The sequence below is a fragment of the Salvelinus fontinalis genome, chromosome 5, assembly GCF_029448725.1.
Source record: "Salvelinus fontinalis isolate EN_2023a chromosome 5, ASM2944872v1, whole genome shotgun sequence".
NCBI lineage: Eukaryota > Metazoa > Chordata > Actinopteri > Salmoniformes > Salmonidae > Salvelinus > Salvelinus fontinalis.
This window is the reverse complement of record NC_074669.1, coordinates 44,817,433-44,830,553: the sequence shown is the minus strand read 5'-3', so window position 1 is coordinate 44,830,553 and position 13,121 is coordinate 44,817,433. Positions and strand designations below refer to the sequence as shown.

Genomic DNA, 13,121 nt, shown 5'->3' with positions numbered 1-13,121 from the left:
TCCGAAAGTGAAACGCTCTGAATTTACGACGGACAATCTGACAGCACAGTTGCAGAGGCCAACGCTCTGGATAAAATAAAAACAGCCTAACCAGCTCTGCCAGGGTGAGTAGCGTTCAGTGAGCTGTCCTCTCATTTGTGTCTGGAAGTAGCTAGCAAGTTGTCCAGTTAGCTTGGGAGCTTGACTGCTATTGTTAGTACAGAATGCTCAGATCAACCCTTAAGGAGATGGGTGGAGCTAAAGCTTAAGGTGTGAACAATGTTGAATAGGTGTAGACAAAGAAGTGCTCTCCAGTTGGTACCAAAACATTGAAAGGCCATTTTCTCAAAAGTGAGGTTACAAGTTTATCAACTTTCAAAGCAGAATGACTTTCCCATTGTTCCTCAAATGCAGTGTATGATATACCATTTTGTAGCTCTGTGTCTCTGCTTTTATCCAATGCTACATAAGACTGAATCAAGGCGGTCGGTGACATTTAAGAGCAGTAGTATAGGGCCAGGGCCTGACTCTATTGCCTACACTAAGACTCAGTGTGTGGTTGTGGTTAGGGGTGGTGTGTCTCTGATGTGTGTCTCACTGTCTTTAACGGTGAAGTTGATGTAGAGTTAATGATGCAAGCGCCGATCGTGGCTGAATCAGGTCACAGCAGAAAGAAAAGAGAAGAGGGCCCTGCAGTCTTACAGGCAGGCACAGAAACAGCTCCCTGCTCCTCTCCCCCCTCTCCATCCTCTCTCCTCTCCCTGCTCCCTGACACACAGCGTTTTCAACAAAATAGTAAGACTAAGAGCGCCGGATAACACTATGAAAATATAAATGACATACAGTGGGGCAAAAAAGTATTTAGTCAGCCACCAATTGTGCAAGTTCTCCCACGTAAAAAGATGAGAGAGTCCTGTAATTTTCATCGTAGGTACACTTCAACTATGACAGACAAAATGAGAAGAAAAATAATCCAGAAAATCACATTGTAGGATTTTTAATGAATTTATTTGCAAATTATGGTGGAAAATAAGTATTTGGTCAATAACAAAAGTTTCTCAATACTTTGTTATATACCCTTTGTTGGCAATGACAGAGGTCAAACGTTTTCTGTAAGTCTTCACAAGGTTTTCACACACTGTTGCTGGTATTTTGGCCCATTCCTCCATGCAGATCTCCTCTAGAGCAGTGATGTTTTGGGGCTGTTGCTGGGCAACACGGACTTTCAACTCCCTCCAAAGATTTTCTATGGGGTTGAGATCTGGAGACTGGCTAGGCCACTCCAGGACCTTGAAATGCTTCTTACGAAGCCACTCCTTCGTTTCCCGGGCAGTGTGTTTGGGATCATTGTCATGCTGAAAGACCCAGCCACGTTTCATCTTCAATGCCCTTGCTGACGGAAGGAGGTTTTCACTCAAAATCTCACGATACATGGCCCCATTCATTCTGTCCTTTACACGGATCAGTCGTCTTGGTCCCTTTGCAGAATAACAGCCCCAAAGCATGATGTTTCCACCCCCATGCTTCACAGTAGGTATGGTGTTCTTTGGATGCAACTCAGCATTCTTTGTCCTCCAAACACGACGAGTTGAGTTTTTACCAAAAAGTTATATTTTGGTTTCATCTGACCATATGACATTCTCCCAATCTTCTTCTGGATCATCCAAATGCTCTCTAGCAAACTTCAGACGGGCCTGGACATGTACTGGCTTAAGCAGGGGGACACGTCTGGCACTGCAGGATTTGAGTCCCTGGCGGCGTGGTGTGTTACTGATGGTAGGCTTTGTTACTTTGGTCCCAGCTCTCTGCAGGTCATTCACTAGGTCCCCCCGTGTGGTTCTGGGATTTTTGCTCACCGTTCTTGTGATCATTTTGACCCCACGGGGTGAGATCTTGCGTGGAGCCCCAGATCGAGGGAGATTATCAGTGGTCTTGTATGTCTTCCATTTCCTAATAATTGCTCCCACAGTTGAGTTCTTCAAACCAAGCTGCTTACCTATTGCAGATTCAGTCTTCCCAGCCTGGTGCAGGTCTACAATTTTGTTTCTGGTGTCCTTTGACAGCTCTTTGGTCTTGGCCATAGTGGAGTTTGGAGTGTGACTGTTTGAGGTTGTGGACAGGTGTCTTTTATACTGATAACAAGTTCAAACAGGTGCCATTAATACAGATAACGAGTGGAGGACAGAGGAGCCTCTTAAAGAAGAAGTTACAGGTCTGTGAGAGCCAGAAATCTTGCTTGTTTGTAGGTGACCAAATACTTATTTTCCACCATCATTTGCAAATAAATTAATAAAAAAATCCTACAATGTGATTTTCTGGATTCTTTTTCTCATTTTGTCTGTCATAGTTGAAGTGTACCTATGATGAAAATTACAGGCCTCTCTCATATTTTTAAGTGGGAGAACTTGCACAATTGGTGGCTGACTAAATACATTTTTGCCCCACTCTATCTCGCATGGTTTAACCTTTTTAAATTAATTTTTATAAAAATTTCAACCTTTACATTTAAATATAGACCCTCAATTTATTTTAAACCTTTAATTTACATTAGAACCTTAAATGGGACAATCAGCAGTTGCTACATCCATTTTTGGACTTACAAATTAATGATATGTACCCATTGATTCTTAAAGAATATAACTTACAAATGCCTCATGAGCTTTGAATACCCCATCATAAATAGAGGCTTGTTTTACTCCAATTTTTGAAAACGAAGTAAATGTAAACATACAATGTATAGCCTTAAAACATGGTTAAACCTATAATTGTGATATCATGAATGGTCATCCCTAGCTCTGTCTATGAATTTGAGAGTGACTACATTTCTCCAGCCACATCCCTCAGCTTTTTACCAAATCAGTGGCAGGGAATTCACTTTGTTATTGTTTCAACTGGTGATTGGCTCTTTAATTTTAGAAACACCTATTTTATGAAAACATTAGCCATGTATGAGGGGTTTGCTCCTACTTACCCGTTCCAGAGTGATCTCCTCATACTCATAATCTGCTTCTGTTCCATTCACCTGAAAGACAAGACATCAGCCAATCAGTATCGTGGGGATCATAAGAGAGCTGTCTCCATTGGCCCAGGAGAGGGTGCCTATGGAAAGATCAAACGTCTTTCCCACTGCACGTCTCATTTTGATGGCACACTATTCCTCAAAACCCAAATTGGAGGTGTTAAAGAAAGAGGTGTGAGAGACTAGGTACAGTTGAAGTCGGAAGTTTACATACACCTTAGCCAAATACATTTAAACTCAGTTTCACAATTCCTGACATTTAATCCAAGTAACAATTCACTGTCTTAGGTCAGTTAGGATCACTACTTTATTTTAAGAATGTGAAATGTCAGAATAATAGTAGAGAGAATGATTTATTTCAACTTTTATTTATTTCATAGCCTATCAGAAGCTTCTAACGCCATGACATAATTTTCTGGAATTTTCCAAGCTGTTTATTAAAGGCACAGTCAACTTAGTGTATGTAAACTTCTGACCTACTGGAATTGTGATACAGTGATTTATAAGTGAAATAATCTGTCTGTTTAACAATTGTTGGGAAAATTACTTGTGTCATGCAGAAAGTAGATGTCCTAACCGACTTAACAAAACTATACTTTTTAACAAGACATTTGTGGAGTGTTTGAAAAACAAGTTTTAATGACTCCAACCTAAGTGTATGTAAACTTCTGACTTCCACCGTATATACAGTACCAGTCAAAAGTTTGGACACACCTACCTACCTATTATTTTCTATATTTTCTACATTGTAGAATAATAGTGAAGACATCAACACAATGAAATAGCACATACGGAATCATGTATTAACACAAAACGTTTTAAAGAAATCAAAATATATTTTATATATTAGATTCTTCAAAGTAGCCACCCTTTGACTTGATGACAGCTTTGCACACTCTTGGCATTCTCTCAACCAGCTTCATGAGGTAGTCACCTGGAATGCTTGTCCAACAGTCTTGAAGGAGTTCCCACATATGCTTAGCACTTGTTGGCTGCCTTTCCTTCACTCTGCAGTCCAACTCATCCCAAACCATCTCAATTGGGTTGATATCCGGGGATTGTGGAGGCCAGGTCATCTGATGCAGCACTCCATCACTCTCCTTCTTGGTCAAATAGCCCTTACACAGCCTGGAGGTGTGTTTTGGGTCAATGTCCGGTTGAAAAACAAATTATAGTGAGACTAAGTACAAACCAGATGGGATGGCGTATTGCTGCAGAATGCTGTGGTAGCCATGCTGGTTAAGTGTGCGTTGAATTCTAAATAAATCACAGACAGTGTCACCAGCAAAGCAGCCTCTGTCACATTCCTGACCTGTTTTCTCTTGTTTTATATGTCTTTATTGGTCAGGGCGTGAGTGTTGGGTGGGCAGTCTATTTCTATGTGGGGTTTTGTGTTCGGCCTGGTATGATTCTCAATTAGAGACAGGTGTGTATCGTTTGTCTCTGATTGAGAGTCATACTAAGGCAGCCAGGGTTTCACTGGTGTTTTGTGAGTGTTTGTTTCCTGTGTTAGCGTTTGGGCCACACAGGACTGTTGCAGGTTAGTCACGTTTGTTGTTTTGTTAATTTGTAGTGTTTGTTGGTTTGCCATTAAAATCATGAATACCTCCTACTCCGCATCTTGGTCCGATCCATGCTCCTCCTCGTCTGAGGAGGAGAACGACATTGACAACCTTTACAGCCTCACACCATCACACGTCCTCCTCCAAAAATCTCAAATTTTGATTAATCAGACCAAAGGACAGATTTCCACCGATATAATGTCCATTGTTCATGTTTCTTGGCTCAAGCAAGTCTCTTCTTCTTAGTGGTGTCCTTTAGTAGTGGTTTCTTTGCAACAATTCGACCATTAAGGCCTGATTCATGCAGTCTCCTCTGAACAGTTGATGTTGAGATGTGTCCGTTACTTGAATTCAGTGAAGCATTTATTTGGGCTGAAATCTGAGGTGCAGTTAATTGCCGATTTCTGAGGCTGGTAACTCCAATTAACTTATCCTCTGCAGCAGTAGTAGCTCTGAGTCTTCCTTACCTGTGGTGGGCCTCTTGAGAACCAGTGTCATTTAGCCCTTGATGGTTTTTGCTTCTGCACTTGATGAAACTTTCAAAGTACTTGACATTTTCGGTATTGACTGACCATGTCTTAAAGTATTGATGGACTGTCATTTCTCTTTGCTTATTTGAGCTGTTCTAGCCATAATATGGACTTACCCTTATCTGGTAAAAGACCATCTTCCACATACCAACCCTACCTTGTCACAACACAACTGATTGGCTGAAACTCATTAGGATGGGAATAAATACCACAAATTAACTTTTAACAAGGCACACCTGTTAATTGAAATGCACTCCAGGTGACTACCTCATGAAGCTGGTTGAGAGAATGCCAAGAGTGTGCAAAGCTGTCATCAAGGCAAAGGGTGGCTACTTTGAAGAATCTAAAATATATTTTGATTTGTTTAACACTTTTTGGGTTAATACATGATTCCATATGTGTTATTACATTGTTTTGATGTCTTCACTATTATTCTACAGTGTAGAAAATAGTACAAATTAACAAAGATTGACTTGAATGAGTAAGTGTGTCCAAACTTTTGACTGGTACTGTATGTAGCAGTACTTTAGCTATAACAAACAATGGGTGGGTGAGAAAAGAGCAGAGCAGAGCTGACCCCTCAGTAGCAGCCTAATAAAGGGCAGCGCAGGCTGGCTATCCATGTGAAATCCCCTCTGCTCTGTCGGGAATACTGCAGCGTTTTGTAGCAGGCAGGCAGAGAGGCGGCAGGGGTTTCTGAGCAGTGCACAGCGCTAATGCTGTCTTCCTGTGTGGCACGGGGGGGGATAATCTCCATGGGATTAGAGGTGATAGCCATGTTGGGTAAGAGAGGATCACAGAAGGGCTGCTCTGTCCCTGCCTAACTACAGTACCGTCATCACTATGACTGCTCTGCCTCTGTCCTTGCCCTAACCCAACTATACACCACTAGGGCTGTGGCAATCACGACATTTCAGCCGGTGATTGTCAAACAACTAACTGTCGGTCTCACGATAATTGACCGTTAATTAACATAACACATTTATCATCTCCTGGCTACAACACAAAAACGTCAAATAAATCCATGTAATATAGCCTACAGCTGCACAATAAATCCATTATTTATTTTAGACAGGTCTAAAGAAGCATGATAGGAAGAAAATGTAGTCTATTTCAGAAAAAAGAATAGCACACTCGGAGTTGTCCTTATGTGTAATGATGGGGCGGTGAGTCGGAAGCAGTTGCAACGTTTTAATAAAACACGCAACTAACATAAGGCAGGACACCGATACACAAGAACAATAGCAACTGGTGAGTGAACATGGGAGAGTGGCATTTAAAGGGGAGGAAATGATGTAGGTAATGGAGTCCAGGTGTGAATCACGATCCATCGCGGCTGGACTGCCGACGCGAATGCCCGATGTGGTCTCAATAGTCTATTCTGTTACGATGTCGCCGAAGAACCAGCTACTAGCCCCGGCCCACTAGCTTTTCTGAACGCTGTGTCCCCTGCTCGCCTAGCGAAGTAGTGACTACCGTACAGCACCCTGACTCACCTAGTGCTGCTCTTTTGACCCTATGATCACTCGGCTACACAGCTGATGCCTCCTGGACTGTTTCAAAAACACGGTACCTCATTTTGTTTACCTGTCGGCCCCAGCCTCGAACTCAGGTCTTGTATGTACCTAACTGACCCGCTCTGCCCATTCATCACCATTTACCCGTTGTTGTCTTTGCTCTCCTGATCAACACCTGTGATTGCTTTATGCCTCTTTCTAATGTCAATATGCCTTGTCTACTGCTGTCTTGGCTAGTTTTTACTGTTTTATTTCACTGTCCCACTCAAAATGCCTTAGATAGCTCTTTCGTCCCACCCCACACAAATGCAGAGACCTCACCTGGCTTAACTTGTCCCTCCAGAGACGAAACCTCTCTCATCGTCACTCAACGCCTAGTTTTACCTCCACTGTACTCACATCCTACCATACCCATGGCTGTACATTAAGCCTTGAATCTTTTCTACCACGCTCAAAAATCTGCTCCATTTATTCTCTGTCCCCAACGCGCTAGACTACCAGTTCTTATAGCCTTTAGCCGTACCCTCATCCTTCTCCTCCTCTGGAGATGTAGAGGTTAACCCAGGCCCTGTAGCCCCAAGTTCCACTTCTATTCCCCAGGCGCTATCATTTGCTGACTTCTGTAACCGTAAAAGCCTTGGTTTCATGCATGTTAACATTCGAAGCCTCCTCCCTAAGTTTGTTTTATTCACGGCTTTAGCACACTCCGCCAACCCTGATGTCCTAGCCATGTCTGAATCCTGGCTTAGGAAGGCCACCAAAAATTCTGAAATTTCCATCCCCAACTACAACATTTTCAGCCAAGATAGAACTGCCAAAGAGGGTGGAGTTGCAATCTACTGCAGAGATAGCCTGCATAGTTCTGTCATGCTATCCAGGTCTGTGCCCAAACAGTTTGAGCTTCTACTTTTAAAAATCCACCTTTCCAGAAATAAGTCTCTCACTGTTGCTGCTTGTTATAGACCCCTCAGCCCCCCGCTGTGCCTTGGACACCATGTGTGAATGAATTGCCCCCCATCGATCTTCAATTTGTACTGTTAGGTGACCTAAACTGGGACATGCTTAACACCCCGGTCGTCCTACAATCTAAACTAGATGCCCTCAATCTCACACAAATTATCATGGAACCTACAAGGTAAACCCTAAATCCGTAAACAAGGGCACCCTCATAGATATCATCCTGACCAACCTGCCCTCTAAATACACCTCTGCTGTCTTCAACCAGGATCTCAGCAATCACTGCCTCATTGCCTGCGTCCGTAATGGGTCCACGGTCAAACAACCACCCCTCATCACTGCCAAACGCTCCCTAAAACACTTTAGCGATCAGGCCTTTCTAATCGACCTGGCCCGAGTATCCTGGAAGGATATTGACCTCATTCCATCAGTAGAGGATGCCTGGTTATTCTTTCAAAGTGCTTTCCTCACCATCTTAAATATGCATGCCCCATTCAAAGAAAAAAAAACTAAGAACAGATATAGCCCTTGGTTCACTCCAGACCTGACTGCCCTTGACCAGCACAAAAACATCCTGTGTCGTACTGCATTAGCATCAAATAGCCCCCGCGATATGCAACTTTTCAGGGAAGTTAGGAACGAATATACACAGGCAGTTAGGAAAGCAAAGGCTAGCTTTTTCAAACAGAAATTTGCATCCTGTAGAACAAACTCCAAAAATGTCCGGGACACTGTAAAGTCCATGGAGAATAAGAGCACCTCCTCCGAGCTGCCCACTGCACTGAGGATAGGAAACACTATCACCACCAATAAATCTACGATAATCAAGAAGTTCAATAAACATTTTTCTACGGCTGGCCATGCTTCCACCTGGCCACCGCTACCGTGGTAAACAGCTCTGCACCCCCCACTGCAACTTGCCCAAGCCTCCCCCATTTCTACTTCACCCAAATCCAGATAGCTGATGTTCTGAAAGAGCTGCAAAATTTGGACCCCTACAAATCAGCTGGGCTAGACAATCTGGACCCTCTCTTTCTAAAGTTATCCGCAGCAATTGTAGCAACCCCTATTACTAGCCTGTTCAACCTCTCTTTCGTATCGTCTGAGATCTCTAAAAATTGGAAAGCTGCCGGGGTCATCCCCCTCTTCAAAGGGGGTGATATTCTAGACCCAAACTGTTACAGAATTATAACTATCCTACGCTGCCTTTCTAAAGTCTTCGAAAGCCAAGTTAACAAACAGATCACCGACCATTTCGAATCCCACCGTACCTTCTCCGCTTTGCAATCTGGTTTCCCAAGCTGCTCATGGGTGCACCTCCGCCACGCTCAATGTCCTAAACGATATCATAACCGTCATTGATAAAAGACAATACTGTGCAGCCGTATTGGTGATTCTCCGTATTGGTGATTCTCTGATCCACCTCTACGCAGAGAACACCATTCTGTATACTTCTGGCCCTTCTCTGGACACTGTGTTAACAACCCTCCAGATGAGCTTCAATGCCATACAACACTCCTTCCGTGGCCTCCAACTGCTCTTAAATGCAAGCAAAACTAAATGCATGCTCTTCAACCGATCGCTGCCCGCACCTGCCCACCCATCTAGCATCACTACTCTGGACGGTTCTGACTTAGAATATGTGGACAACTACAAATACCTAGGTGTCTGGTTAGACTGTAAACTCTCCTTCCAGACTCACATTAAGCATCTCCAATCCAAAATTAAATCTAGAATCGGCTTCCTATTTCGCAACAAAGCCTCCTTCACTCATGCTGCCAAACATACCCTCGTAAAACTGACCATGCTACCGATCCTTGACTTCGGCGATGTCATTAATAGCCTCCAACACTCTACTCAGCAAATTGGATGTAGTCTATCACAGTGCCATCCGTTTTGTCACCAAAGCCCCATATACTACCCACCATTGCGACCTGTATGCTCTCGTTGGCTGGCCCTCGCTTCATATTCGTCGCCAAATCCACTGGCTCCAGGTCATCTATAAGTCTTTGCTAGGTAAAGCCCCGCCTTATCTCAGCTTACTGGTTACCATAGCAGCATTCACCCGTAGCAAGCGCTCCAGCAGGTATATTTCACTGGTCAACCCCAAAGCAAACTCCTCCTTTCCTTCCAGTTCTCTGCTGCCAATGACTGGAACGAAATGCAAAAATCACTGAAGATGGAAACTTATATCACCCTCACTAACTTTAAGCATCAGCTGTCAGAGCAGCTTACCGATCGTTGCACCTGTACTTAGCCATCTGTAAATAGTCCACCCAGCTACCTCATCCCCATATAGTTTTTTTCACCCTCCTTTGCACCCCAGTGTCTCTACTTGCACATTCATCTTCTACACATCTATAAATCCAGTGTTAATGCTAAATTGTAATTATTTCGCCACTATGGCCTATTTATTGCCATACCTCCCTAATCATACTGCATTTGCACACACTGTACATAGACATTTCTATTGTTTTATTGACTGTACGTTTGTTTATCCCATGTGTAACTGTGTTGTTTGTGTCGCACTGCTTTGCTCTATCTTGGCCAGGTCACAGTTGTAAATGAGAACTTGCTCTCAATTGGCCTGCCTGGTTAAATAAAGGTACAATTAAAATAAACATTAAAAGAGGGTATGTATGTCACCTCATTGACCCTCCGGAGAACCTTGAACAGCCCCACAAACCAAGGGCTCAGTTTCTTGCAGGGCAGGCGGAGTGGGAGCCAAACACGATCCCCAGGATGGAACACAGGGGTCTCACTGAGGTGACAGTCTGCCTGTTCCTTCTGACGATGGACGGCGCTCTGGAGGCTCACGTGCACCCAGTGGAGGAGTGACGTAGAGAGTTCTGGGTGTACTCGGCCCAAGGAAAGAAATGTGTCCACTCACCCAGCAGGTCCTGCCAGTGACTCCTCAGGTACCACCCTAGCTCCTGATTCATTCTGCCCGTTAGACTGAGGCTGATACCCGTATGTGAGACTAATCATGGCCCCGAGCTTCTCCAAGAAGGCCCGCCATATTCGGGATGCGAATTATGGACCACGGTCCGAGACGATGTCACCGGAAGGCCATAATGCCGGAAGACCTGCTGGAAGAGTGCCTCAACGACCTGGAGAGCTATGGGAAGACCAGGAAAAGGGATGAATCGACATGACTCGGATAATCTATCCATTACAACCAGAATGGTGGTGAAAACATCAGAAGGAGGAAGATCAGTAAAAAAGTCAATAGATAGATGGGACCAAGGTCGCTGAGGCACGGGAAGCGGCAGGAGCTTCCCTGCTGAGCATTCTGGGGGGACTTAAGTTTGAGCACACTCGGAACAGGAGTTGACATACCGCGTAACTTCCTGCACCAAGGTGGGCCACCAGTATATCTCGGTGATGGAATGGATGGTGCAAGAAATACCTGGATGTCCAGCGACAACAGCTGTGTGTGCCCAGGTCAGCAGCCAATCCCTTATCCCTGTGGGAATGTAGATGCACGCGGGAGGACAATTCTCACGAAAGGCCTCGTTGGCTGCGGGAGACCAAACCAACCTACGAGGCCCACCCTTGAGGAGGGAGGTGAGACGGGTGGCGAGCGTGCTGAAGTTCCTGATGAATCGGCGGTAAAAGTTGGCAAACCCCAAAAACCATTAACACCACATCTACCTTCTTGTCCTCCATCCTCACTCCCTGCGGGCTGATTTGGTGCCCAAGAAGGAGACAGTCCTCTGGGGGAATTGGCACGGCTCCGCCTTGACGATCAGGTGGTTAGCCAAGAGGCGTTCCTGGACTAATGACCATCGTAATGTTATGTTTGGAGGAAAAAAGGGGGAGGCTTGCAAGCCGAAGAACACCATCCCAATCGTGAAGCATGGGGGTGGCAGCATCATGTTGTGGGTGGGTGCTTTGCTGCAGGAGGGACTGGTGCACTTCACAAAATAGATGGCATCACGAGGAACGAAAATTATGTGGATATATTGAAGCAACATCTCAAGACATCAGTCAGGAAGTTAAAGCTTGGTCGCAAATGGGTCTTCCAAATGGACCCCAATCATACTTCCAAAGTTGTGACAAAATGGCTTAAGGACAACAAAGTCAAGGTACTGGAGTGGCCATCACAAAGCCCTGACCTCAAACCTTATAGAATATTTGTGGGCAGAACTGAAAAAGTGTGTGCGTGCAAGGAGGCCTACAAACCTGACTCAGTTACACCAGCTCTGTCAGGAGCAAAGGGCCAAAATTCCCCCAACTTATTGTGGGAAGCTTGTGGAAGGCTACCCGAAACGTTTGACCCAAGTTAAACAATTTAAAGGCAATGCTACCAAATGCTAATTGAGTGTATGTAAACTGGTCCACGCGCCATTCCGCCGCGTGAAGGTGTGTAACCCCTACCTCCATGGGTTCAGCCTCTGATTCTGAACACTCGCCGAAGGAGGGAGAAAAGTGATGAAGATGCCGACACTCCCGGAGCAGGTTATCCAGACGGATGGCCCTCCTCGCGCAGACCTCTTCTAAATAACGTGCTGAGCGCCGGCTCATTCCATCCACTGGAAACTGCTACTGTCCGGAAGGTATGCATATACTCAGCAGGTGTCTGATTTGCGTGCTAGAGCTGAAACAGATGCTCACCTCCCTCTCTGCACTTTGCGGGATGATCCAAAATACATTTAAACAGAGTCATGAACCCCTCACAAGACTCAAGCTCATCCTCTCCTCTCTTCCATTCCAATGCCCGTCCAGTCAGCAGAGAAATAACCGTGGCAACCTTAGACATCTCGGTGGTGGGGGCTCTCATCTGATGTGCGAAATAGAGGGAGCACTGAAGGTGGAAGCCACGGCATTTGGATGGTTTCCCGTCATATTTCTCCGGGAGGGATAGACGGGCATCGCTGACCTGAGCGGGTTGCTGGATGGGCTGGTGTGCTGACTCGTTGGGTAGACGGGCTCTAGAATATCCTCTACTGTTGAAATGTTGTAGACTGCGGAGAACATCCTCCATGGCCGTCCCCAGTTGAGCCAGCTGATCATGGTGTTGACGAAGAAGGTAACCTTGTTCATCAATCGTCTGGGAGACGTCTAGTTGTTCTGCTGCTTCAATATTTTGAGTGGGTATTCTGTAATGATGGGGCGGTGAGTCGGAACCAGGAACACGCCACTAACATAAGGCAGAACGCCGATACACAATGACAATACCAACTGGTGAGTGAACATGGGAGAGTGACATATAAAGGGAAGGAGATGATGAAAGTAATGCAGTCCAGGTGTGAATCATGATTAACAGGTGCGCGTAATGATTAGTGCCAGGTGTGCGTAAATGATGAATCCCAGGACCGGTGGTTAGTTCTCTGGCAACATCATACGCCGGAGGGGAGGAGCAGCAGCAGACGTGACATTATGTTAGGTCCTGTGATGTGGCTATGCCAAATGGCTGTGGGCTACACTAGTTCATTTAGCAGACAAGATCTGCTTACAATTCCGTGGCATTATTTTATAGCATGAAGAATACAATTGAACAAAGCTGAACAAAATATAAATATTTTCTGCAAACGATGGAGGGAGTGCACACGAG

The 13,121-nt window shown here is 44.9% G+C and overlaps 1 protein-coding gene across 6 annotated transcripts in view; it reads right to left on the bottom strand.

Annotated features, from left to right (window-relative positions):
* The window catches only part of LOC129855654 (discs large homolog 1-like protein), a 203,074-nt gene that overhangs the window by 95,458 nt on the left and 94,495 nt on the right, over positions 1–13,121 (bottom strand). For 4 of the 6 annotated variants that reach the window (XM_055923540.1, XM_055923542.1, XM_055923538.1 and 1 more), the window contains one exon: positions 2,951–3,001. The exons of the other annotated variants lie outside the window; for them this stretch is intronic. In XM_055923540.1, the coding sequence (XP_055779515.1) occupies positions 2,951–3,001 (51 nt within the window). The remainder of the gene's footprint in view (positions 1–2,950; positions 3,002–13,121) is intronic. 6 annotated transcript variants of the gene reach the window in all.